At 43.5% G+C, this 24644-nt stretch overlaps 1 protein-coding gene across 4 annotated transcripts; it reads right to left on the bottom strand.

Moving 5' to 3' along the window:
* Positions 1–1550: 1550 nt before the first annotated feature.
* TRIM21 (tripartite motif containing 21) lies at positions 1551–17685 on the bottom strand. Of its 4 annotated transcripts, XM_032258882.1 has the most exons (9): positions 17603–17683; positions 17371–17471; positions 15257–15322; positions 13892–14350; positions 13518–13613; positions 12180–12410; positions 3746–3768; positions 2934–3034; positions 1551–2626 (listed from the first exon to the last, which is right to left on the bottom strand). In XM_032258882.1, exons 4-9 carry the CDS (start codon positions 14297–14299, stop codon positions 2058–2060), a joined length of 1428 nt encoding a protein of 475 aa, XP_032114773.1. In that variant the 5' UTR covers positions 14300–14350; positions 15257–15322; positions 17371–17471; positions 17603–17683; the 3' UTR covers positions 1551–2057. The 4 variants fall into 4 exon arrangements, with proteins under 4 accessions (XP_032114773.1, XP_032114774.1, XP_032114772.1 ...); XM_032258883.1 differs by lacking the exon at positions 17603–17683 and having other exon boundaries at positions 17371–17584; XM_032258881.1 differs by lacking the exons at positions 15257–15322; positions 17371–17471 and having other exon boundaries at positions 17603–17685.
* Between the last annotated feature and the right edge of the window lie 6959 nt (positions 17686–24644).

The raw sequence follows: 24644 nt of genomic DNA, 5'->3' as shown, positions 1-24644 counted from the left end.
GGGCAATTCCTGCAAGAGACTTAGGGAGACCAGTTCCACAGGCTGCTATGCTCTGACCTTTACCCCCATGGGGGACCTTGACAGGATCTACTGGTAGCCCTCTGAGATCTGGGTCAAAGGTGAGGCCAAGAACAAGGTGGGTTGAGAGCCAGGGATGTGTGCATGTGTGTAGGGAGTAGTTCAAAGGAAGAGGGGTTAGGGTGAGCTGGATAAGGTAGTGAAGCATGGCTTAATCCAGGGATGAGAAGTCTAAATCTGGAAGGAAAGAGGTGGGAACAGGGAGAATGGCTTTTTCTATCAGAGAGAGCTGAGGGAGGAAGTGGTGACAATGAGAGATGTTCTGGGTTTGAAAGAAGGTAGGAGAAGGAAGTTGCCACAACCCACTTACTGGGACACTCTAGAGGGAGTCTGTGTCCCATCTTTTGAAACCAGAGACTGCCCTCACGCTCCTGGATCTGTCTGCAGAAGCTGTCAGATGTCTGGGCCTTTCCCTTCCCAGAGATGCCATGTTTAATCCCACTACAGTCCCTGCTCCTCTTCTCTCTGTCCTCCCATCCCAATGCCCCAACCCTGGGGCATAGCCTGAGCTGCACATGCTGGAGAGGGCTTGTTAGTGGCTGTGTACAGGGACTTAGACAGCTTCTTTGTTTGGCTTTCTTTTCATACTCTTCTTTCCACAACCAAACAATTCAAGTAGGAGGTGTAGGGCAGGAGTTTGAGAGGAGGTAGCTTGGTCACAGATACAGGAAGGAGAGGAAGCCATGCTTCACTATTACTCTTTGCTGCTGTGTTCTTTTCTTACCTCCACACAAATTCTCTCCTCACCTTGACTGACAGGATACCTCATCCTCTGCAGTGGAAGCTTCTGCAAGACTAACTGATCCCTTTCTTCCTAATACTCATGGCTTCACCTGCTGAATTTGAGCACATGCTGACACAGATACACATTTCTCCAGGCTCTAAATCCCTTCCTCATGATTGAGGATGTGGCCATACCCATGCCCACATACCCCCTTTTCTCTTTATCCCTTAGTGGATGCAACATTTACTCTTCTGGAGGAGTCGGAAAAATTTGCCCAATAAAGGTGCATTTCAGAGAGCAATGACATTAAAATTGGATATTCCAAGGGGCACAGGAGTTGCCCAGTTATCTAGAAGAACACTGAAAGTAGGGTGCAGCCCAGTCTTGACCTTGTAGGGACAGATCTCCAGGAACTCTGATGTTGTCACTGGTCACTGAGAACATGGACAGAAGGTGCTTCAGGTCTGTGAGGGTCAGAGACGCAGAGGTCCACAGAAATACCCCAGCCCCAGGAGAATGCTGTATTTCATAATATCCCCTTGGGCAGTGATCAGAGCCCAAATGGCCTTCTATCAGCACAATGGCTGTGATGGGGAATTACAGAAGACTCCTGAGCTGGGTCTTCAGTCCAAGATCAAACATTTCAAATAGAGAAGAGGGGACAGTCCAGGCAAGAAGAACACATCATTATTAATCATATTAAGAGTTATCAAGTATTTCAGGATTAAGGAACAAGGACTAAATGGGATAGACTGAGGCACAGTTTATTTTATTTTTAGGAAGCCCTTTTGCAAACCATACAATATATAATAGAGATCTGACCAAAGGCAACAGTGTAGAGATGGAGAGGAGAAAACAAAACTTAAGTCCCATAAAGAAGGCAGAAACATGTTTTTGGTTGATCAAAATGAGTTTGGGCCAAATATAATGAGGCTGCTTAATTGCAGGGAATCACAAAGCCATCTAGGGCAGAAATGTTGATTTTGAAGTGACTTCCCTGCTAAAGCTTGCTTGCTGGAATCCTGATGCCTCTGCACAGGAGTTGGCGGCCAGTTGTCTAGAAGAACATGGAAAGCAGGGGGCAGCCTGGCCCTGACCTTGCAGGGACAGAGAACTCAAGGAACTTTGATGTTGTCACTGGTCATATACTGAGAACATGGACAGAAGGTGGTTCAGAGTTCATGGGAAAAAGAGGCAGGGTTTGTGGCTGAGAAGCAGTGCCAATGGGGAGAGTGGCAGTGTCCAGAGAAAGCCATCAATAGTTGGTGGATCCTTGAGATCCAATATTCAGTGGACAGAGGGTTAGAGGGGCTTTGTTTCTTCCTCTATCATTGAAACCAGGACTGAAGAAGGGCCGCAGAGGTCCTGTAAAGGCACATTCAGAGAAGGTGTAGATGAGGGAGCCATGGTCAGTGATGTTGTAGAAAGAGACCATGCCGGCCTCATAGTCCAGGAAAATCCCAACTTGGCATGGAGGTACCTTAAGGTGGAGGGGAGTCTGGGGGTCGGTACCAGCCTCATATTTTTGTTTGTTCCACAACCAAATTGTCCAGAAGCCACTCTTGGAATTGAGCAAAAAGTGCCCCTTTCTGCGCACAGAGTCTCTGCAGACACCCAGGTCCCAGGCCTCCTTTCCTGTCACATCTACCTCCCAGTAATGTTTTCCAGAGTGGAACTGCTGGGCACCCAGGACCATAGGATAACTATCAAATCTCTCTTCATTTCCAGGTATGTTCTGCTGGGTCTCTCCAAGCCTCACTTGTCTCCGATCTTCTGAAAGTATGAGCCATGGATTGGCTGTGTCTGGATCCAGAGTGATGTGGACTGCAGAGAGAGGACCACCATCAGGCCTTGCATGGGAAGAGTCAGTAACTCTGTGCCTAGGGTGGGAGGATTTTGTGTAAACTCTAGGGCAAGCATGAGGGGTAAACCTCCTTGTGTGAGAAAATGACCAGCAGCCAGCTCTGGCCTCGGCCCTGACCTTTGAAGAAACCATCTTCCCTACCTCTGTCTCTGCTCCACCTGCTCTGACCTGCCATCTCTCCTCCAAGTTGCCATCCAGGCTCCCTGACCCTGGGGATCTATTCTGTACCCCCATTATCCCCCATAAAACTCCTAGAGCCTGCCTCACCTGCATATGTCCTCAGCATCTTCTTCAGCCCTGGCACATGGCACACACTCCTGAGTTCTGGAGAGACAATATCCAGGTCCTTCAGGTTCCAGGACTCACTCCTGGGGGAAAGAGAGTTTGAGACTCCTGTCTCCTACTCCCAAATCCTAACACAATAACATCCATTGTGGAAGATTCTGATAATTTAATTCAACTCAAATTTACAAACACTTCTGGTGTTCATGTCTCCAGGGGTAGGTGTGAGAGGCAAACAATGCAGGATTTAGTTACTACCCAGGAGTTCCTGGTTATAGAAGGCTCTGCAGTATTTGGACAGTCTATCTCTCCTCTCTAAGCCTGAGGTCACCAGGCAAATGCATTCAATTTCATTTTATAGGCAAGCCATATGAGACAGGCTGAATCACTTCTGCAAGGAACCTCAAGGAATCTTGCCCACACTGTGGGTCTTACTTATGACTCTTTCTGGCAGGTAACTGGTTAGATTCCACTGAGAAAGAGTCCCAGCAGGCCGTGTCCCAGTAGCCTGAATTCTGGGAAGACCCAGAACTTCCCAGAATTTCCCTGTTTGGCAGGAATTTATTGTATGAAGATGTTATGATCCAACTACTATGAGCAATCACCAACTAAGATGTCCATTTATTAGCTTTCTGAGACCAGAAAATATTTTATAGAGGAAGAAGTCTTTGAGAATAGGGAGCCAGATGGGGAAAACTTCAGTGCATGTATTTCTAATTCAGTAACCTTTGTCATAGGCATATATGCTTTCTGCTGGCCCCTCTTCTAACAAAGAAAAGGTAAGACCCCCTCCTTACCTTTCCAGGACAGTTATCACCTCCTGAGGAGAGAAGAGACAGAGAGTAAGTTCCGGATTGCTGATTCACCACTGAGATGTTAGCCCTGTGGGTGATGTGATTCACCTGTGGTCCCTGGGGCACTTTTCCTCTCCTTCCTCTCAGCCAAGACCCCAAAGATGATTCTGAGCAGCTTGAAGCAGAATGGATATGTGGATGCTTGTGAGGTAACCAGAAGCCCAACATGAATGTGACCTAGAGCTAGGGAAGGATTATCAGCTTAAGGACTCTGACTCAAAGATCAGATTTTTATATATTATACAAAAAAATTTATATATATATAATATATATATTTAAAAATTTATATATATATAATATATATATTTAAAAATTTATATATATATATATATATATATATAAATTTTTTTTTCCAGGGGAGAAAGAAAGGAGGGCAGAGAGGACAAATAGCCCAGCTTGGCTTAAGCCCAGAGACAATCACAGGCAGAGAAAGGCCAAGTTCAGGTGTCTACAAACTGCCCTATTCCACTTGTGGGCCAGCATTTCTTGGGAAGGAAAGGTTGGTTGGTTAAAGCTCCCTCCTGTACTTAATGTTGTCCCTTCCTGTATGTGAAACCAAATCACTGAGAATATTTTTGTTGTAGGGGTTGGGAGCCATTACATAGGAGCTAGCAGGCTCCTTGACTCTGTCAAAAGTGTGTTAGAAAGCCTGGTTCAATGTTGGACAGAAGAGAGCCTGCCAAGTCAACCCAATACAGTTAGGTTTTTTGCATGAACCAGAAAGAAATGGCTCATGACCACTCTGACTGACAGTGAAAAGGTATGGGAAAAGGACTGCAGAAAGTTAGAGTTGGCAAGATGGCTGAATAGGAACAGCTCCGGTCTGCAGCTCCCAGTGAGATCAATGCAGAAGGTGGGTGATTTCTGCATTTCCAACTAAGGTACCCAGTTCATCTCATTGAGACTGGTTGGACAGTGGGTACAGCTGACGGAGGGCAAGCAAAGCAGAGTGGGGGCATCGCCTGACCTAGGAAATGCAAGAAGTTGGGGAACTCCCTCTCCTAGCCAAGGGAAGTCATTAGGGACTCTACAATGTACTCTAGCCCAGGTACTGTGCTTTTCCCATGGTCTTCACAAGCCACAGATCAGGAGATACCCTCTGGTGCCTGTGCCACCAGGTCTCTGGGTTTCAAGCACAAAACTGGGCGGCTATTTGGGCAGACACTGAGCTAGACACAGGAGCTTTTTTCCCATATCCCAGTGGCACCTGGAATGCCAGTGAGACAGAACCATCCACTCCCTAAAAAGGGGGCCGAAGCCAGGAAGCCATGGTCTGGCTTGGTGGGACCCACCCCCACAGAGCCCAGCAAGCTAAGATCTACTGGCTTGAAATTCTTGCTGCTAGCACAGCAGCCTGAGCTCGACCTGGAACACTTGAGGTTGGTGGGGAAAGGGGCATCTGCCATTACTGAGGCTTGAGTGGGCAGGTTTACCTCACAGTGTAAACAAAGCTGCTGGGAAGTTTGAATTGGGTAGAGCCCACTGTACCTCAGCAAGGCTGCTGCGGCCAGATTGCCTCTCCTCTCTGGGCAGGGCATCTCTGAAAAAAAGGCAGCAGCCCCAGTCAGGGACTTACACATAAAACCCACATCTCCCTGGGACAGAGCACCTGGGGGGAGGGGCTGTTGTGGATGCAGCTTCAGCAGACTTAAACATCCTTTCCTGACAGCTCTGAAGAGAGCAGTGGACCTCCCAGCACAGTGTTCGAGCTCTGAAAAGGGACAGACTGCCTCCTCAAGTGGGTCCCTGACCTTGTATATCCTGACTGGGAGACAGCTCCCAGTGGGGGCCGACAGATACTTCATACAGGAGAGCTCTGGCTGGCATCTGGTGGGTACCCTTCTGGGACAAAGCTACCAGAGGAAGGAACAGGCAGCAATCTTTGCTGTTCTGCAGCCTCTGCTGGTGATACCCATGTGAACAGGGTCTGGAGTGGACCTCCAGCAAACTCCAACATACCTTCAGCAGAGGGGCCTGACTGTTAGAAGGAGAACTAACAAACAGAAAGGAATAGTATTAACATCAACAATAAGGACATCCACTCAGAGAACCCATTCAAAGGTCACTGACTTCAAAGACCAGAGGTAGATATATTCAGTAAGATGGGGAGAAACCAAGGCAAAAAGGCTGAAAATTCCAAAAAACAGAATGCCTTTTCTCCTCTAAAGGATCACAACTCCTCACCAGCAAGGGAACAAAGCTGGATGGAGAATAAGTTTGAAGAACTGGCAGAAGCAGGCTTCAGAAGGAGGGTAATAACAAACTCCTCTGAGCTAAAGGAGCATGTTCTAACCCAATGCAAGGAAGCTAAGAACCTTGGGTAAAGGTTAGAGGAATTGCTGACTATAATAACCAGTTTAGAGATGAACGTAAATGACCTGATGGAGCTGAGAAACATTGCACGAGAGCTTTGTGAAGCATATACAAATATCAATAGCTGAATTGATCAAGCAGAAGAAAAGACATCAGAGACTGATGATCAACTCAGTGAAATAAAGTGAGAAGATAAGATTAGAGAAAAAAGAGTGAAAAGAGATAAAGCCTCCAAGAAATACGTGATTATATGAGAAGACCAAATCTATGTTTGATTGGTGTACCTGAAAGTGATGGGGAGAATGGAACCAAGTTGGAAAACACTCTTCAGGATATTATTCAGGAGAACTTCCCCAACCTAACAAGGCAGGCCAACATTCAGATTCAGGAAATACAGAGGACACCACAAAGATACTCCTTGAGAAGAGCAACACCAAGACACATAGTCATCAGATTTGCCACGGTTGAAATAAAGGAAAAAATGTTAAGGGCAGCCAGAGAGAAAGGTCGGGTTACCTACAAAGGGAAGTCCATCAGACTAACAGCAGATCTCTCTGCAGAAACCCCACAAGCCAGAAGAGAGTGGGGGCCAATATTCAACATTCTTAAAGAAAATTTTCCACCCAGAATTTCATATTTAGCCAAGCTAAGCTTCTTAAGCGAAGGAGAAATAAAATCCTTACAGACAAGCAAATGCTTAGAGATTTTTGTCAGCCACCTTACAAGGGCTCCTGAAGGAAGAACTAAACATGGAAAGAAACAACTGGTACCAGCCACTGCAAAACATACCAAATTGTAAAGACCACTGATGCTATGAAGAAACTGCATCAACTAATGGGAAAAACAACCAGCTAGTGTCATAATGACAGGATCAAATTCACACATAACAATATTAACCTTAAATGTTGATGGGCTAAATGCCCCAATTAAAAGACAGAGACTGGAAAATTGGATAAAGGGTCAAGACCCATCAGTGTGCTGTATTCAGGAGACCCATCTACATGCAAAGATACACATAGGCTCAAATAAAGGGATGGAGGAAGATTTACCAAGCAAATGGAAAGCGGGGGGGGGGGTGGGGGGGGGGGAGAAGCAGGTGTTGCAATCCTAGTCTCTGATAAAACAGATTTTAAATCAACAAAGATCAAAAGAGACAAGAACATTACATAATGGTAAATGGATCAATGCAACAAGAAGAGTTAACTATCCTAAATATATAAGCACCCAGTACAGGAGCACCCAGATACATAAAGCAAGTTCTTAATGACCTAAAAAGGGCTTTAGACTCCCACACAATAATAGTGGGAGGCTTTAACACCCCATTGTCAATGTTAGATCAACGAGACAGAAAATTAACAAGGATATGTAGGACTTGAACTAACCTCTGGACCGAGTGGACCTAACAGACATCTAAAGAACTCTCTACCCCAAATCAATAGAATATACATTCTTCTCAGCACCAAATCATACTTTTCCTAAAATTGACCATATAATTGGAAGTAAAACACTTCTCAGCAAATGCAAAAGAACGGAAATCATAACAGTCTCTTTGATCTCAGTGCAATCAAATTAGAACTCAGGATTAAGAAACTCACTCAAAACTGCAGAACTACATGGAAACTGAACAACCTGCTCCTGAATGCTACTAGGTAAATAACGAAATTAAGAAAGATGTTCTTTGAAACCAATGAGAACAAAGACACGACATGCCAGAATCTCTGAAACACATTTAAAGCAGTGTGTAGAGGGAAATTTATAGCACTAAATGCCCACAAGAGAAAGCAGGGAAGAGCTAAAATTGACACCCTAACAGCATGATTAAAAGAACTAGAGAAGCAAGAGCAAACATTTCAAAAGCTAGCTAAAGACCAGAAATAACTAAGATCAGAGCAGAACTGAATGAGATGGAGACAGAAAAAACCCTTCAAAAAAATCAATGAATCCAGGAGCTGGTTTTTTGAAAGTATCAACAAGATAGATAGACTGCTAGCCAGGCTAATAAGTAAAGAGAGTAGAATCAAATAGATGCCAAAAAAAATGATAAAAGGGATATCATCACCAATCCCAGAGAAATACAAACTACCACCAGAGAATACTATGAACACCTCTATGCAAATAAACTAAAAAAATCTAGAAAAATGGATAAATTCCTGGACACATACACCCTCCCAAGACTAAAGCAGGAAGAAGTCGAATCCCTAAACAGACCAATAACAAACTCTGAAATTGAGGCAGGAATTAATTGCCTATGACCCAAAAAAAAGTCCAGGCCCAGATGGATTCACAGCCAAATTTTACAGAGGTACAAAGAGAAGCTGGTACCATTTCTTCTGAAACTATTCCAAACAATATAAAATAAGGAAATTCTCCCTAACTTATTTTATGAGGCCAGCATCATCCTGATACCAAAACCTGGCAGAGACACAACAAAAAAGAAAATTTCAGGCTGATATCCCTGATGAACATTAATGCAAAAATCCTCAATAAAATACTGGCAAACCATATCCTGCAGCACATCAAAAAGCTTATCCACCATGATCAAGCTGGCTTCATCCCTGGGATCCAAGGCTGGTTCAACATATGCAAATCAATAAATGTAACCCATCACATAAACAGAACCAGTGACAAAAACCACGATTACCTCAATAGATGCAGAAAAGGCCTTCAATAAAATTCAACAGCGCTTCATGCTAAAAACTCTCAATAAACTAGATACTGATGGAAAGTATCTCACAACAATAAGCTATTTATGACACACCCATAGCCAATATCACACTGAATGGGCAAAGACGGAAAGCATTCCCTTTGAAAACTGGCTCAAGACAAGGATGGCCTCTCTCAACACTCCTTTTCAACACAGTATTGGAAGTTCTGGCGAGGGCAATCAGGCCAGAGAAGGAAATAAAGGATATTCAGTTAGGGAAAGAGGAAGTCAAATTGTCTCTGTTTGCAGATGACATGACTGTATATTTAGAAAACCCCATCATCTCAGCCCAGAATCTCCTTAAGCTGATTAGCAACTTCAGCAAAGTCTCAGGATACAAAATCAATGTGCAAAACTCACAAGCACTCCTATACACCAGTACCAGACAAACAGAGAGCCAAATCATGAGTGAACTCTCCTTCCCAATTGCTACAAAGAGAATAAAATACCTAGGAATACAACGTACAAGGAATGTGAAGGACCTCTTCAAGGAGAACTATAAGCCACTGCTCAAGGAAATAAGAACAGACACAAACATACAGAAAAACTTTCCATGCTCATGGATAGGAAGAATCAGTATTGCGAAAATGGCCATACCGCCCAAAGTAATTTATAGATTCAACGCTATCCCCATCAAGCTACCATTAACTTTCTTCACAGAATTAGAAAAAACTACTTTAAATTTCATATGGAACTAAAAAGGAGCCCAGATAGCCAAGACAATCCTAGCAAAAACAAAAAGCTGGAGGCATCATGCTACTTGGCCTTATACTACAAGGCTACAGTAACCAAAATAGCATTGTACTGGTACCAAAACAGATATATAGATCAATGGACTAGAACGTAGGCCTCAGAAATAATGCCACACATCTACAACCATCTGATCTTTGACAAACCTGACAAAAACAAGCAATGGGGAAAGGATTCCCTATTTAATAAATGGTGTTGGGAAAACTGGCTAGCCATAGGCAGAAAGCTGAAACTGGATCCCTTCCTTGCACCTTATACAAAAATTAACTCAAGATGGATTACAGACTTAAATGTGAGGCCTAAAACCCTAAAAACCCTAGAAGAAAGCCTAGGTAATACCATCAGTACATAGGCATGGACAAAGAATTTATGATTAAAACACCAAAAGCAATGGCAACAAAAGCCAAAATAGACAAGAACTTCTGCACAGTAAAAGAAACTATCATGAGAGTGAACAGGCAACCTATGGAATAGGAGAAATTTTTTGCAATCTATCCATCTGACAAAGGGCTAATATCCAGAATCTAGAAAGAACTTAAATTTACCAAAAAAAAAACAACCCCATCAAAAAGTGGGTGAAGCATGTGAACAGACTCTACTCAAAAGACATTTATGCAGCCAGCAAACATGAAAAAAAGCTCATCATCAATAGTCATTAGAGAAGTGGAACTCAAAACCACACTGAGATACCATCTCACACCTGTTAGAAATACGATCATTAAAAAGTCAGGAAACAACAGATGCTGGAGAGGATGTGGAGAAATAGGAATGCTTTTACACTGTTGATAGAAGTGTAAATTAGTTCAACCATGTGGAAGACAGTGTGGTGATTCCTCAAAGATCTAGAAATAGAAATACCGTTTGACTCAGCAATCCCATTACTGGGTATATACCCAAAGGATTATAAATCATTTTATTATAAAGACACATGCACACATATGTTTATTGTGGCACTGTCCACAATAGTAAAGACTTTGAACCAACCCAAATGCCCATGAATGGTAGACTGAATAAAGAAAATGTGGCACATATACACCATGGACTACTATGCAGCCATAAAAAAGGATGCGTTCACATCCTTTGCAGGGACATGGATGAAGCTGGAGACCATCATTCTCAGCAAACTGACACAAGAACAGAAAACCAAACACCATTATGTTCTCACTCATAAGTGGGAGCTGAACAATGAGAACACATGAACACAGGGAGGGAAACATCACACACCAGGGCCTGCTGGGGGGGTGGGGGCGGGGGTAGGGCAGGGAGAACATTAGGAGAAGTACCTAATGTAGATAATGAGTTGACAGGTACAGTAAACCACCATGACACTTGTATACCTACGTAACCTGCACATTCTGCACATGTGCCCCAGAACTTTAAGAGAAAAAAAAGCATGTTAGAGCAGGAAGGACTTGTGAGACCATCTAGTCTATAGTTTCCTACAGTGAGGTGAACACATCACTGGTGCAAGATGATTCTAAGTACAACATGCACTGAACTTTTTAAAAGTCCTGTGCTTATTTTCATCTTTACTTCTTACTATTTGGGTCAACACTGTCAAACTATTTAGCTTTGGTTCCTCACGAAATCTTTCAATGTCTCTGCACCTTAGTTTTCTCACCTATGAAATGTAGAAAATAGCACCTACTTGAATGCCTGGCAGCTAATATGAGCTATTTAAGAATTTGCAGTTAATATTATGATTGCTTTAAAATAAATTAGAAAAATATCTGTAACATGCCTATACATGATTTTTTGGCTATTTCTTTAGACAAATTTTCTTTTAAACTAAATTTACTCAGAGAAAAGAGATGATTTAAAGAAAAATAACATGTTAAAATCACTTAGGTAGGTCACAGAAATAGCAGAAAGTATAAAGATGCATTTATGACTAGATGTTCGGGAACCCTTGTTATTTAGTCCACTTCCTCTCTCGTTTCACAGAGAAATTATGTCTGGGATTGGAAAACCCCTCAACCAAGCGTTACAGAGAGAACTGGTTGCAGGGCTAGGGCTTGGCTGCTCTGCCTTAATTTTCAGTTTGGTGTTTTTAGTTATACTACATTTATTAAAACTTATCCATGGGCAGACACTCATCTAAGAGGCTTAGTGGATCTAATCATTTAATGCTTATAAAAAATCCTTTGAGATATGTACTATTATTATGCTCATTTAACATATGAGAAAATGAATACTCACAACAATAAAGGAACTCTCAAGGTCTCACACTGAGTGTGTTGGGAAAGCAGGTACCAGGTACAGCCATTTCTGTTAACTGCTGAATGGAATATTTCCTCCTAAATCTGCACCATTTGTGCCTTGAACCCAAACTATTCATGGGTTTGAATTCCACTTTAAGAACATTCCAGTAACCAGGTGTCCATTTGTTCAAATGGAAGTTCCAGATAGCTCTGGCCTTTTTCAGTTATTCCCTCAATCTTAGAAGGGAACCCCTCCCTGATAGCATTAGGAGAAATACCTAATGATGGGGTGATGGATGCAGCCAACCACCATAGCATGTGTATACCTATGTAACACACCTGCACATTCTGCACACGTATCCCAGAACTTAAAGTATAATAAAAAGAAGGGAACTCCTCCCTGTCTCACCTGCAGCAGTTCCAGTGCTGAGCCGTGGCGCCTTCGCTCCAACTCTGAGATGAGCTCTTGCAGGGCCTGGCTCTGCTGGGCCAGCTCAGCCTCTTTCTCCCCCAGGATTCTCAGCTGTTCCCTCTCATCCTTCTCCAGCTCCTGCAGCTGCCTCTGTTCTTCTTCAACCAGGAAGTTTTTTTGCTGCACAAACGCTGCGTGAATCCTAGATTTCTGTGTTTCCACCTTTCTCTTTAGTGTCAAGGGAAAGAGAGATGGTTTTCATGAACATCGCCCAAGCTTTGGGAATGGAGGTATTGGTACCTATTCCTAACCCCTAGAGACTCCACTCTGGCGGAACACATACCTACACACACACGGTTTTGCTTATGAGGTAGGTAGGTGAGGTTTTCTGGTACAGTGAGGGGAATGGACTTGGTGAGGGCACACTGTAGCTGGTCCACAACCACAGCTACATGAATATATGGCATCAAGAACTTTTTTCAACCTCTCCTTCAAACCCAGTTAGCACTCAAATGTGCCACTGTGTCTTCATGTCTCAGTGAGTTACTGAGAAAAAAACACTTGTTCCCACCTCCTACAACCTCACAAAGCCAGGCTCATGCCACCACCTCTAAGTCCTGGGAAAGGGGAGGCTGTGGACATTCTTTGCCTTTCCTCTCCATTTAGTAACTGGAAGGTCACTGGATGACACACGAGGATCTGTTTTGTCACCACAACCCGACTAACGTCCTACCTCAATCCCAAATGTTCCTCTTCTGGGATCTACTGGGGATGGGCTCCTTCCCCTCCCCTCTCATCCCTGACATGTCCCACCTCTCCTAGGAAATCATCAGTGCAGAACAAACATTGATTCTTCATTATATTTTGGACCAGAGATCTGGATGTGGTCAAGTAACCACCTGGTCTAATGGGTATTCCTATTTCAGGCCTTGATGGTTTCCTTAAGTTTATTCCTCACAGCCCTTGTCTCTTCCTCAAAGGCTTAGCTAGCAGTTGGGTTTCTCTCCTAGGATATTTGTCTCAGACGCCCAGGTGATGATGCCATCACACCTCTGAGACTGGACTCAGAGGAGCTTGAAACTTTAGGGTATAGCTAGATCCTCTCAGCACCTTCTTCCATGATTCTTGATCCTCAGGCCTGATGGGGAGCTCTCCTTTGAACCTGCATCATTTTTATTCCCCTCTATCTGGAAATCTAGAGGGCAGATGGTTTCTGGAGAGATGGACCAACTCTATCACTCCTTAGACAGGTACAGCTATGGTTAAGGCTGTGAGTCGACCCCGGACCCTGTCCAGCCTTCCAGGCTAAGATCCCCATAAGTATGTTATTCTTGCCTTCCAGTCTGCTCTCCTCATTCCAATGTCCACTTCCAACTTCTCAGCCAACTCCTGCTTTCTTCTCAGTTCCCCTAATGCCACCTGGAGCTTCTCCTGCAGAGAAAGACAGCATCTTAGTCTCTATACAGACCAAGTAATAGGGTGGGGGTAATCTTTGAGCATTTTCTCATGCATATCTCCCACTCCTGGGGAATGAGAAGGTTGGGTTTAGCTTATAATTCTCCTCCTACATTAGACATGGAGAGAGGTAAATCCCTCCTTTCTCTAACTCCTCCAATATAGAGGTGTTCCCTTCCCATTACCCACTCTGAAAAGAAAGCACTCATCAGGGCCCATCTTCTTTCCTCCTGTTTGTGTCACTAAGGCCTCACCTGGTACTCCTGTGCAGCCTCCTCAAGAGGGACCATGGAGTGGTCACGGTGTTTCCGTGATTGGGCACACACCCAGCAAAGGGCCTTCCCATCTTTCTCACAGAACAGGTGAAGTCTCTCTCCATGCACTGCACACAGTTCTCCCTGTGTGCCCTCTTTGGTATCCTGGCTGATTTCTCTAAGGTTGTCCACCATGTTGGCTAGCTGTCGGTTGGGGCGGAGGTTCTTGAGCAGAAAGCGCTGCCGGCACACAGGACAGACACCACCCCCATTTCTCCCAACCTCAGAGATGCATTCCTGGCAGAAGCTGTGGCCACATTCGATGCTCACAGGCTCCACGAAGGGGTCCAGGCAGATAGGGCACGTGACCTCCTCCCACATCATTGTCAAGCGTGCTGCTGAAGCCATAGCTGTGCCCTTCCTGTTAAGCAGCAGTGTGGAGACCTTTGTGGGGGCTGCCTGGTAGAGAAGAAAGGGAAAAGAGAACATGAGAAAGTCTGTGTAAGAAAAACAAAAAGTCAACATAATCCCTATCAAAATACCAATGGCATTCTTCACAAAAATAGGAAAAAACAATCTTAAAATTTACATGGAGTCACAAAAGACCCAGAATAGCCAAAGCTATCCTGAGCAAAAAGAACAAAATTGGAGGAATCACATTACCTTACTTCAAATTATACTATAGAGCCGAAGTAACCCAAACAGCATGGTACTGGCATAAAAACAGACACATAGACCAATAAAACAGAGTAAAAAACCCAGAAACAAATCCAGACATCCACAGTGAGCTCACTTTCAACACAGGTGTCAAGAACAGACAGTGAGGATAGGACAGTCTCTTCAATAAATGCTGCTGGGAAAACTGGATAACCACATGCAGAAGAATGAAACTATACCCCTATCTCACCGTATACAAAAATCAAAATGGATTAAAGACTTAAATCTAAGACCTCAAATTATGAAAGGACTATAAGAAAACATTCGGGAAACTCTGCAGGACATTGGACTGGGCAAATATTTCATTTAAATATCCCACAAGCATAGGCAACCAAAGCAAGATTGGACAAATAGGATCACATCAAATTGAAAAGCTGCTGCACAGCGCAGAAAACAATCCACAAAGTGAAGAGACAACCCACGGAATGGGAGTAAATATTTGCAAACTATCTATCTGACAAGGGATTAATAATCAGAATATGTAAGGAGCTCAAACTGTATAGGAAAAAAATAATCTGGTTCAAAAATGGACAAAAGATCTGAATAGATATTTCTCAAAAGACAAATGACAAACAGGCATATGAACAGTTGTTCAACATCACTGATTATCAGTAAAATGCAAATCAAAACTACAATGAGATATCTTACCTCAGTTAAAATGTCTTTTATCCAACAACAGGCTATAACAAATGGAGAAAAGGGAACCCTCGTACGCTGTTGGTGGAAATGTAAATTAGTACAATCACTACAGAGAACAGTTTGGAGGTTCTTCAAAAAACTGAAAATAGAGTTACCATATGATCCAGCAATTCCACTGCTAGGTATATACCCCAAAGAAAGGAAATCAGTGTATCAAAGTGATATCTGCACACTCATGTTTATTGCAGCATGTTTCACAATAGCCAAGATTTGGCGGCAACCTAAGTGTCCATCAACAGATACATGGATAAATAAAATCTGGTACATATGCAAAATGGAGTACTATTCAGCCATAAAATATGAGATCCTGTCATTCACAACAACATGAATGGAACTGGAGGTCATTATGTTAAGTGGAATAAGCCAGGCACAGAAAGACAAACATTGCATGTTCTCATTTGTAAGCGCTAAAAATCAAAACAATTGAACTCATGGAGTTAGATAATAGAAAGATGGTTACCAGATGCTGGGAAGAGTAGTAGGGAGGGTGTGTTGAGGGGAAAGTGGGATGGTTAATGGGCACAAAAATAGAGTGAATTAGATCTAGTATTTGATAGCATAACAGGTGACTATAGCCAATAATTTAATTGTACATTTGAAAGAGTATAATTGCATAGTTTATCACGGATGATCAATGCTTGAGGTGCTAGATGCCCCATTTACCCTGATGTGATTATTACACATTGTATACCTGTATCAAAATATTCCATGTAGCCCATAAATATACCTACTATGTGCCCAGAAAAATTAAAAAAAGAAGAAAAACAAAATGATGCAAAGGAAAATAAAAAAATAAAAATGGTGGCTCACACCTGTAATCCCAGCACTTTGGGAGGTCGAGGTGGGTGGATCACCTGAGGTCAGGAGTTCGAGACCAGCCTGACCAACGTGGTGAAACTCTGTCTTTACTAAAAATATAAAAAATAGCTGGGAGTGGTGGTGGGCGCCTGTAATCCCAGCGACTCAGAAGGCTGAGGCAGGAGAATTGCTTGAACCTGGGAGGCGGAAGTTGCAGTGAGCTGAGTTGGTACCATTGCACTCAGCCCAGGCAACAGAGGGAGACTCCATCTCAAAAAAAAAAAAGCATAAAATTAATGGCAAAAACAGTAATTACTTTTGCATGGACAAATAGTTTGTTGAATAAGTTTATTCTTCTGAATAACAAGAACTCCTCCATTGTTTGGCCCATTGATCCACTGAGACAGAAGGAGAAACTGAGTCCCTAAAAGAGGGAGTGAAAATTAGCAAGAACCTCATAAAGCTGACAGTTCTCTTATCATGTCCATTCCTGCTTAAACCCTCAGTGCCCATTCATCTTCTCTGGTACCAGCAGGCCTCCATGTTGCTGAGAAACTAGTCATAAAATAGCTACTTTTTACCATGTAACTTCTATGTGCCAGAGATACTACATGCTTTGAATACATCTTAATTAATCATTCTAATATTGGCAAAAGTCAGGTGTATATATGTATGTATATGTATGAAGGTGTATATGTATGTACATGAGCATGTATATATGTATATATTAACACAGAGCAACAGGAACTGTGGGCAGCACTCCCTGGGCCCTTCTTTCAGCTGCTCCAAACTTAGTTTAGTTCCTGACATCACTTCTTCTATGACAAAGAGTAATTTTGAAGGCCTATACATTTCTGGTTGAACATCCTAAGCAGCCTGCCCCTCTCACCTCTAGAGGACTTTTGGACCTGGGAGTCTCCAGAATTGCAGATCTCCCTCACACTGGGCTTCCCTATGCTCCTGGCTAAGCTGTAGTGCTGCTGACTCTCTCAGCTGCACCCAGCTCTCATCCCAGCTCAGGTGCCAGCGTCGGGGCAGCCGAGCCCCTTCCCCTTCTGGGTAACTCCACAGTCATGTCCACACCCCAGCCTCCTCCCAAGTCGGGGGCAGCCAGACCCCTCCCCCTTCTGGGTAACTCCACAGTCATGTCCACACCCCAGCCTCCTCCCAAGTGGGGGGCAGCCAGACCCCTCCCCCTTCTGGGTAACTCCACAGTCATACCCACACCCCAGCCTCCTCCCAAGTACGGGGCAGCCGGACCCTACCCCTTCTGGGTAACTCCGAAGCAGTCGCGTCCACACCCCAGCGTCGTTCCAGGTTAGGAGGCCAGCGTCGGAAGCACAGACGGGCTTGGATTGAGGGATCCCTGGTGGGAGAAGGGGTAAATGGGACGGGCTCAAGGATGGAGACTAGTTGGAAGGGGCTCTGCAACCCTGGGGCAGGGGGAGAGGTCTCCTAGGAGGGCAGGGGTTCCTTGACCTACTGAGGTTCACTCACCTTTACAGGGGACTCGACCCGGTAGCCAGCTCCCTATTTCACTTTCAGTTTCCGCTCAGAGCTGAGTCTGAGAGGAAAGGGGAGGGAGGAGCAGTGGGCGGAGCGGAGCCTTGAAAGGGTGTGTGGAGAAATGCGGCTGAGAAGGAAGAGAGGTGGGAGGAGAGAAGTCAGAGGGGCTAGGCGAGGCTTCTCTGAGACTGGGAAGTAGTGAAAGCCCAGTAGCCCGTGGTCCTGGGTGCGCGCCCCCTCCCATGTCTTCATTATCTGATTTAGTGAAATATCTACAAGATGGGGGAGTCCGGGCTGCTTTCTTTGACACTGGTTATCACCCCACACCTAGATGCCGTGTCCAAGTCTGGAAGCTGCTTTTAAGGAGGGTTGGATGCAGAGAAGAGTGGCTGGTGCTCTCCCTCATGTGCCGTCATCATCTGCTTCTTACTTCCAGAAGCTAATTCATTTCATGTGACTATTATTTTTTAACATCAGGTGAGTGATTTATTTCGCATGACCCAAAGGTAAGTATCCAACCAGTGAGTGGTGAGAAGGGAGTTGACATTTGACAACCAACTCTGTTCTTGTCGCCTAGCTAGGGACAGTCTCAGGTTATATTTAATTTTTAGTCATTAAATACACGGAATATAAAATTTACCAAAGTAATTTTGTTTTAAATTTTCAATTTTCTGTGTCTGTAGTAGGTGTATATATTTATGAGCTACATGAGATATTTTGATACAGGTATAGCATACGAAGGGATGGCTTAAGTTGGTGAATGGCAGTCATCTCCATGCGAGCAGATAGAATTGATCTTGTATTTCACCTGTTTCCATTTATCATTTTCTCTCCCATCCCAGATGTGTGACACAATATGGCTGTGGCCACATTTATTAGTTTCAAGGCAAATGAAGGACCCTAGAAACAGGCTGTAGAGAAGCTAAAGAAAATATTTCATCAGAGAGAAGTTAGCATTTCAGCAAAACTCACATACAAATCCTTTAAAAAATTATCTTATTACTCAGGAAAATTAGGCTGGCTTCTGCAATGGTGGCTGCCCTTCCCTCCGCTGAGCCTGATCGTTCCTGGTCGCTCTCTAACTGATGTTCTGGGTGTGAAACTCTGAAGTGAAAGTCTTTTCTAGCCTGCTAGGCTTTGTGTGGGGGAGACCTGTATGGCCTGTTTCCCTGTGTTCAGTTCCTTTTTCTTTCTAGGCGGTGGGTAGCTCCCTCCTGCTGGCTATCTGGTTTTATCGGCATCAGCCAGTGCTTCCACCTAGATCTGCGCTGACAGCCCCGGCGCCAGCTGAAGTTGCTGTTCTGCCCTGTTCAGGCAGCTCGCTGAGGCTTTTCAGCCTGGCAAAGATCACCTGTTCTATGGGTTGTAGAGGGCTTGGGTGGAGCGCTGCATCCGAACTGAAGTCCCAGAGGCGGAGATCCCCCAGTCCTCAGGTCAGTTGCAAACACCTCCTTGGTGGGGCAGTGACCTGCCTTGCCTTAACTTGCCCTATTTGGTTTATACCCACTGTCCAACCAGACCCACAAAATGAACCTGGTACCTCATTTGGAATTGTGGAGACCACTCGGCTTCTGCGTCTCATTGGGAGCTGCATTATTGAGCTCCCTCTTATTTGGCAACAAAAGCCAAAATAGACAAAAGGCATCTAATTAAACTCTAGAGCTTCTGTACAGCAAAAGAAACAATCATTAGAGTGAACTGGCAACCAACAGAACGGGAAAAATTTTTTGCAATCTACCCATCTGACAAAGGGCTAATATCCAGAATCTACAAAGAACTAAAACAGATGTACAAGAAAACAAACCAACCAACCCATTCAAAGGTGGGTGAAGGATATGAACAGACACTTTACAAAAGAAGACATCTATGAGGCCAACAAACATATGAAAACATGCTCACCATCACCGGTCATTAGAGAAATGCAAATCAGAACCACATTGAGATGCCATCTCCTGCCAGTTAGAATGGTGATCATTAAAAAATCTGGAGATAACAGATGCTAGAGAGGATGTGGAAAAATAGGAACACTTTTACACTGTTGATGGGAGTGTAAATTAGTGCAACCATTGTGGAAGACAGTGTGGAGATTCCTCAAGGATCTAGAAATGGAAATACCATTTGACCCAGCAATCCTATTATTGGGTATATACCCAAAGAATTATAAATTGTTCTATTATAAAGACACATGCACACATATGGTCACTCTGGCACTGTTTACAATAGCAAAGACTTGGAACCAACCCAAATGTCCATCAATGATAGACTGGATAAAGAAAATGTGGCAAATATACACCATGGAATTCTGCGCAGCCATAAAAAAATGAGTGCGTGTCCTTCATAGGGACATGGATGAATCTGGAAACCATCATTCTCAGCAAACTGACACAAGAACAGAAAACCAAACACCACATGTTCTCACTCATAGGCGGGTGTTGAGCAATGAGAACACATGGACACAAGGAGGGGAGCATCACACACTTTGTCAGTTGAGGGGGGGCTAGGAGAGGGACAGTGGGGGTGGGGGTGGGGTAGGGAGGGATAATGTGGGAAGAAATACCAGATATAGGTGATGGGGGATGAAGGCAGCAAACCACCTTGCCATGTATGTACCCATGCAACAATCCTGTATGATCTGCACATGTATCCCAGAGCCTAAAGTACAATAAAAAAAAAAAAATCTTAACTTTAGAGGCTGAAACTTGTTAAGAACCTGTGAAATTTCTGACTTAAATTTTAATGCATGAACATAGGATGTGTGATAGATATGGGAATACCTGTATTGAGTTGCAGCCCATGAAGGCCAGAGATTGGTCTCCAGGTTGGAAGAACCACTTGAATGATCTCAAGAACTAAGGGACTCAAGCAGACCGAATTTTGAAATTTTCTCTTCCCCAGTCTCCAGGACACACTGGGACCTGCAGTGAAACAAAGATAAGTCAGGACATCTGTAGCAAAGCCTTTCAACTCTAAACTGTCCACTCCATCCTAGAAATGCAGGAGGAGGTGATGGTTGAAGTTGGTCAATTAAAAGTTCTGACCTTCTGCAAAATACCTAGCCAGTATTCTTCAAGACTCTCAAGGTCATGGAAACCAAGGAAAGACTGAGAAACATCCATCTCACATCAGAGGAGACTAGCAGAAATAATGACTAATGCAATTTGGTACCCTGGGTTGGATTCTGGAACAGAAGAAATACATTGGAAAAACAGATGAAATCCAAATAAAGTGTGGACTTTAGTTAATAGCAATGTACCAATATAGTCCTTTGGTTTTGACTAATGTACCATGGTTATGTAAAATGTTAACATTAAGGAAAATGGGTGAAGGGTATTCAGCAACTTTGTAAGCTATATTTGTAACTTTTTGTAAATCTAAAATTATTTCAGAATAACACTTATTAAAAAAATAAAACAAGCTCTGACCATGAATAGTGGGGAGGGTTAGTGTGACATGCTGGTCATAGAGGAATCCAGACAGGCTACTAAAACCAGTTCTGAGTTTCCAATTGGAAAGGAAGGATGTGTGGAGCTTGCAAGCTTTTTTATTCACCTTCATATATTCTAATATAATACTAACAATGATCTCATGAAATAACCGTCATCCCCAGTTTACAAATAAAGCATAAAAGGCTCAAGGAGATAATTTGTTCACAGTTGACAAGTGACAGATTCTGAAATAGATCACAGTCTTTTCACTACATTATGCTTGATAAATGATCTCCAAAGGTATTACTGGAGAAAGGGATATCGCTTCATCTACAGATCAACAGATTTTCAGTCATCTACATTCTCTAGGTATAGGCATAAAGTTAGATAGAGAACCTCTTTTCTCTTCACTAACGTGCTCCCATGTCTAAAGCACTCATGTACATCTCTTTGGCTACACTGCCTGGTATCTCTTTGATACCAGAATTTGAAAAGAGCCTTTGTTCATTCTTTCTTGAAGCAGGAATTCCTCATGGCCTCTGTTGTCCCGGAAGGACAGAATGTGTCTCTCTCTAACCACTCTTTTCCCCAACGTGCCTCCATTTGTCACCAGACAATCAATTCATAGCCTGGTTCTTTGGAAAGAGCAGGTGCTCAGTATGGGACATCTTAGTATCCTTCTGGAGCCCCCTAAGAAAAACCTTCAAGTGCGAATCATTAGGATACACTGCCTGATGCTTCCTTCCTTGTCCCTGAGCTACCTGGCTCAGAACTCAGGGGGTTCAGGAAGTTTAATTGTGGAAATGTCTTGGATTTGCACCTGGATCCCAACAGACCTGTTATTTCCCTACCTCTACCAAGAGGATTATAAAGTGTTGGCTTTTACTGACACAGCAAGAAATGATTTTCACAAACAGAGGGACAGATGAGAGGAGACACAGCTCTGGAGGTGTGGTGAGTGCAGGGGTTAGAGTGTCAAACCTGGGGCCTGGGCTGGGGAGCCTGAGCTCTGAGGCTTTGGACCACCGGCTTGAATGGAATCTGTTTAGGGTGGGCAACTTCAGGTCTTTCTATAACCTGAGAAGTGAGAGTTACCCTTAAGACATTTACTATCCTCCTCCTTATAAAATAATGAGTTTGGGTGGGTATTTGTGATGAGCTCTTACAACATTACCTTTTCTGGGCTGGACTATTCCTTGATGATCCAGGAACATTGTCATCTCATGATTAAAGGCAACCCTGTTCCTCTTCAATCCTCAACCAACTGGTCAAATCTGAGCAAAACAATGTATCGATAGTTTTCCAGGTTCGTCTGTGGTGGCTGCTCCTAGCATAGGCTGAATTTTATAGTTGTCCTGCATCCTACGGTGGGACTTCTGCTTGTAGGACAAAAACAGGTCTACAGTATGGACTCTGCCTCAACCTGGGGTCTAGCTGCTTGATTAAACCTCCCCTTAGTTGGCATGGCATATTCTGACTAATTTGAGGAGGGACAGAGGGGAGCCACTGCTCATCTCATCCTAGGCTAACTCAAGTCAGAAGGCTGTTAGCTATGTAACAGCTGATCACAGTCAGGTTTTAGGATTTCTTCATGAACTCATTTAACCTCACCACCACTCAATGACAGAAGTTCTCTTATTTCCCTCAGGACAAGAACACAGAACATAGAGGAGTTAAGAAATTTACCCACAGTCTTACAACTAATAAGTAGTAAAGCCAGGAGTTAAATCCAGACAGTTTAGGTCTAGAGCATGCACTTCCAACCCTGTGATGTCTACTTAGAATAAAATATATATAATATGCCAACCTGTCCCAACCTTTGAAATACCAATATGAAATGCATACTTTTAATGGAATATATATTATTCAGGTTATTAAAAATATTCAAGGAAGTTAAAGAGAGATCACATTTGCAAATATCTCAGCAGCTAACAGATGAGCAGATTTATCTGTATTCTGGAGGGAAGATCACAGACGGCCAGGTTACAAAATATTCACAGGAGCCAGTGATTTACACACAATGGCCTCTGTACCAGGCTGAGTCTATTTCTCTGTCATCTATTTATCCCTACTTCCTTCCCTCTACCCCTTAAAATTTAATGCCTTTCAATACTAGAGATAGTCCTGATCCATTCCAGACCCTGGCTTCACCAGTTAAATTTAATCAAGGATTTTGGTTGCCAACTATCAAAGTGATGTAATATTCCTACGGTCAGATTTGAAAAGGATTTACTGTAATAACCTAACTTGTGTTAGCCTAACTGACTCCATCTTAGCTGTAAGCTCCAGCCTAGCTTTTCCCTCCCGGCAACAGCCCCCACAGGTGTGTTACTGAGTCATGCAGTACTCAGAGCTTCGAACCGTTGAGGTTTGGGTCATGCTGTATTCAGTACCTGTACATCCTGCTTGGCAAGCACACCTGCTATTGTGAATACCTCTTTTGGTGATTGATTGTATGAAAAGTCCCCCCGCTACCCACCTTGATGATTGTATGGAAATATTCTTAGTAACCAGCAACTATGGGAACCTCTTGCCTCCTGGTTACCAGCCTCCTACTAACTTGCTAGTTCTGCTTCTGTAAAATTCTGCTTCAGCTACGTGCCTCCTCCCCTACCGAAAAGCAAGGTATAAAAGATAATCAAGCCCCTTTCTCGGGACTGAGAGAATTTTGAACATTAGCCATCTCTCAGTCACTGGCAATAAAGGACTCGTAATTTGAACTCAGAGCATGGTGATTCTTCTGTGACTCACTTGGATACAACATTTATTGTTTAAAAATATTTAAAAAGATTAAAGGACAGAATTTAAAAAACAGCATCAGATTTATTTACTAGTCTTGATTTTTTTCCCTATATGTATCTTAAATCTATACATAAACTAAAACCTTTGGAGAAAATCCAATTTTATTTCTTTAGTCAGATCTCACTGCAATTTCTTTGATAGCTTTCAGGATCCAAGTCTTGTGTTAAAACTCAGCAGCAGTCCCTTAGTATCTCTGTTTGTAAATGGTGTGGGGAAGAAGGAGCTGTGGAGAAGAGGAACCCTCCCCACACATCCTCTGTTCATCCCTATAACATAATGAAAGCTGTCTGTTTGAAGCAACATGGGTGGAGGGGGTCTGAGTTGTTTTGGAGGGAACTGGGGACTTTGTGGAGAGTCTGTGACTTCCTGGTTACAGGTACTTGGCCTGGACAGGTTTATGCTAAGCTCGTTTCCGAGCATAGCAGGATTCGACCTAATTTTGGCAAACACACAACAGCATCACAGGCTTGGGGAAAATCTGGGCTCCCAGCTCCTGACAGTCTTAGCTAGGCTAGGGATGCAGTGCCAGGGCCCGTTTTTCTGTAACTTTCCTCTTGGCCCCAGGACTCAGCTGGAAGGCCTGAGGCTTAAACACTTCACATTCCTTTGAGTGCTGGTTGCCATAAAAACCTTCTTGGTGGACCAGGGCGCCCCACTGTCTCCAATCTGGGTCATCTTCTTATAGTGAATCATATCTTGGCGCTTGGGGGTAGATTTCACCTGATTAGAGAAAGAAATAGCCTTTGAACTATTCATGTTCTTCTGGAACCTGGATAAGATGGTACAGGGGCAGAGACCGTAGTTTA

This window comes from Sapajus apella, unplaced genomic scaffold (genome assembly GCF_009761245.1).
Source record: "Sapajus apella isolate SASKATOON/1434 unplaced genomic scaffold, GSC_monkey_1.0 scaffold106, whole genome shotgun sequence".
In the NCBI taxonomy this organism is placed as follows: Eukaryota; Metazoa; Chordata; class Mammalia; order Primates; family Cebidae; genus Sapajus; species Sapajus apella.
The sequence above is the reverse complement of the archived record's forward strand: the minus strand, read 5'-3'. Positions and strand labels throughout refer to the sequence as shown.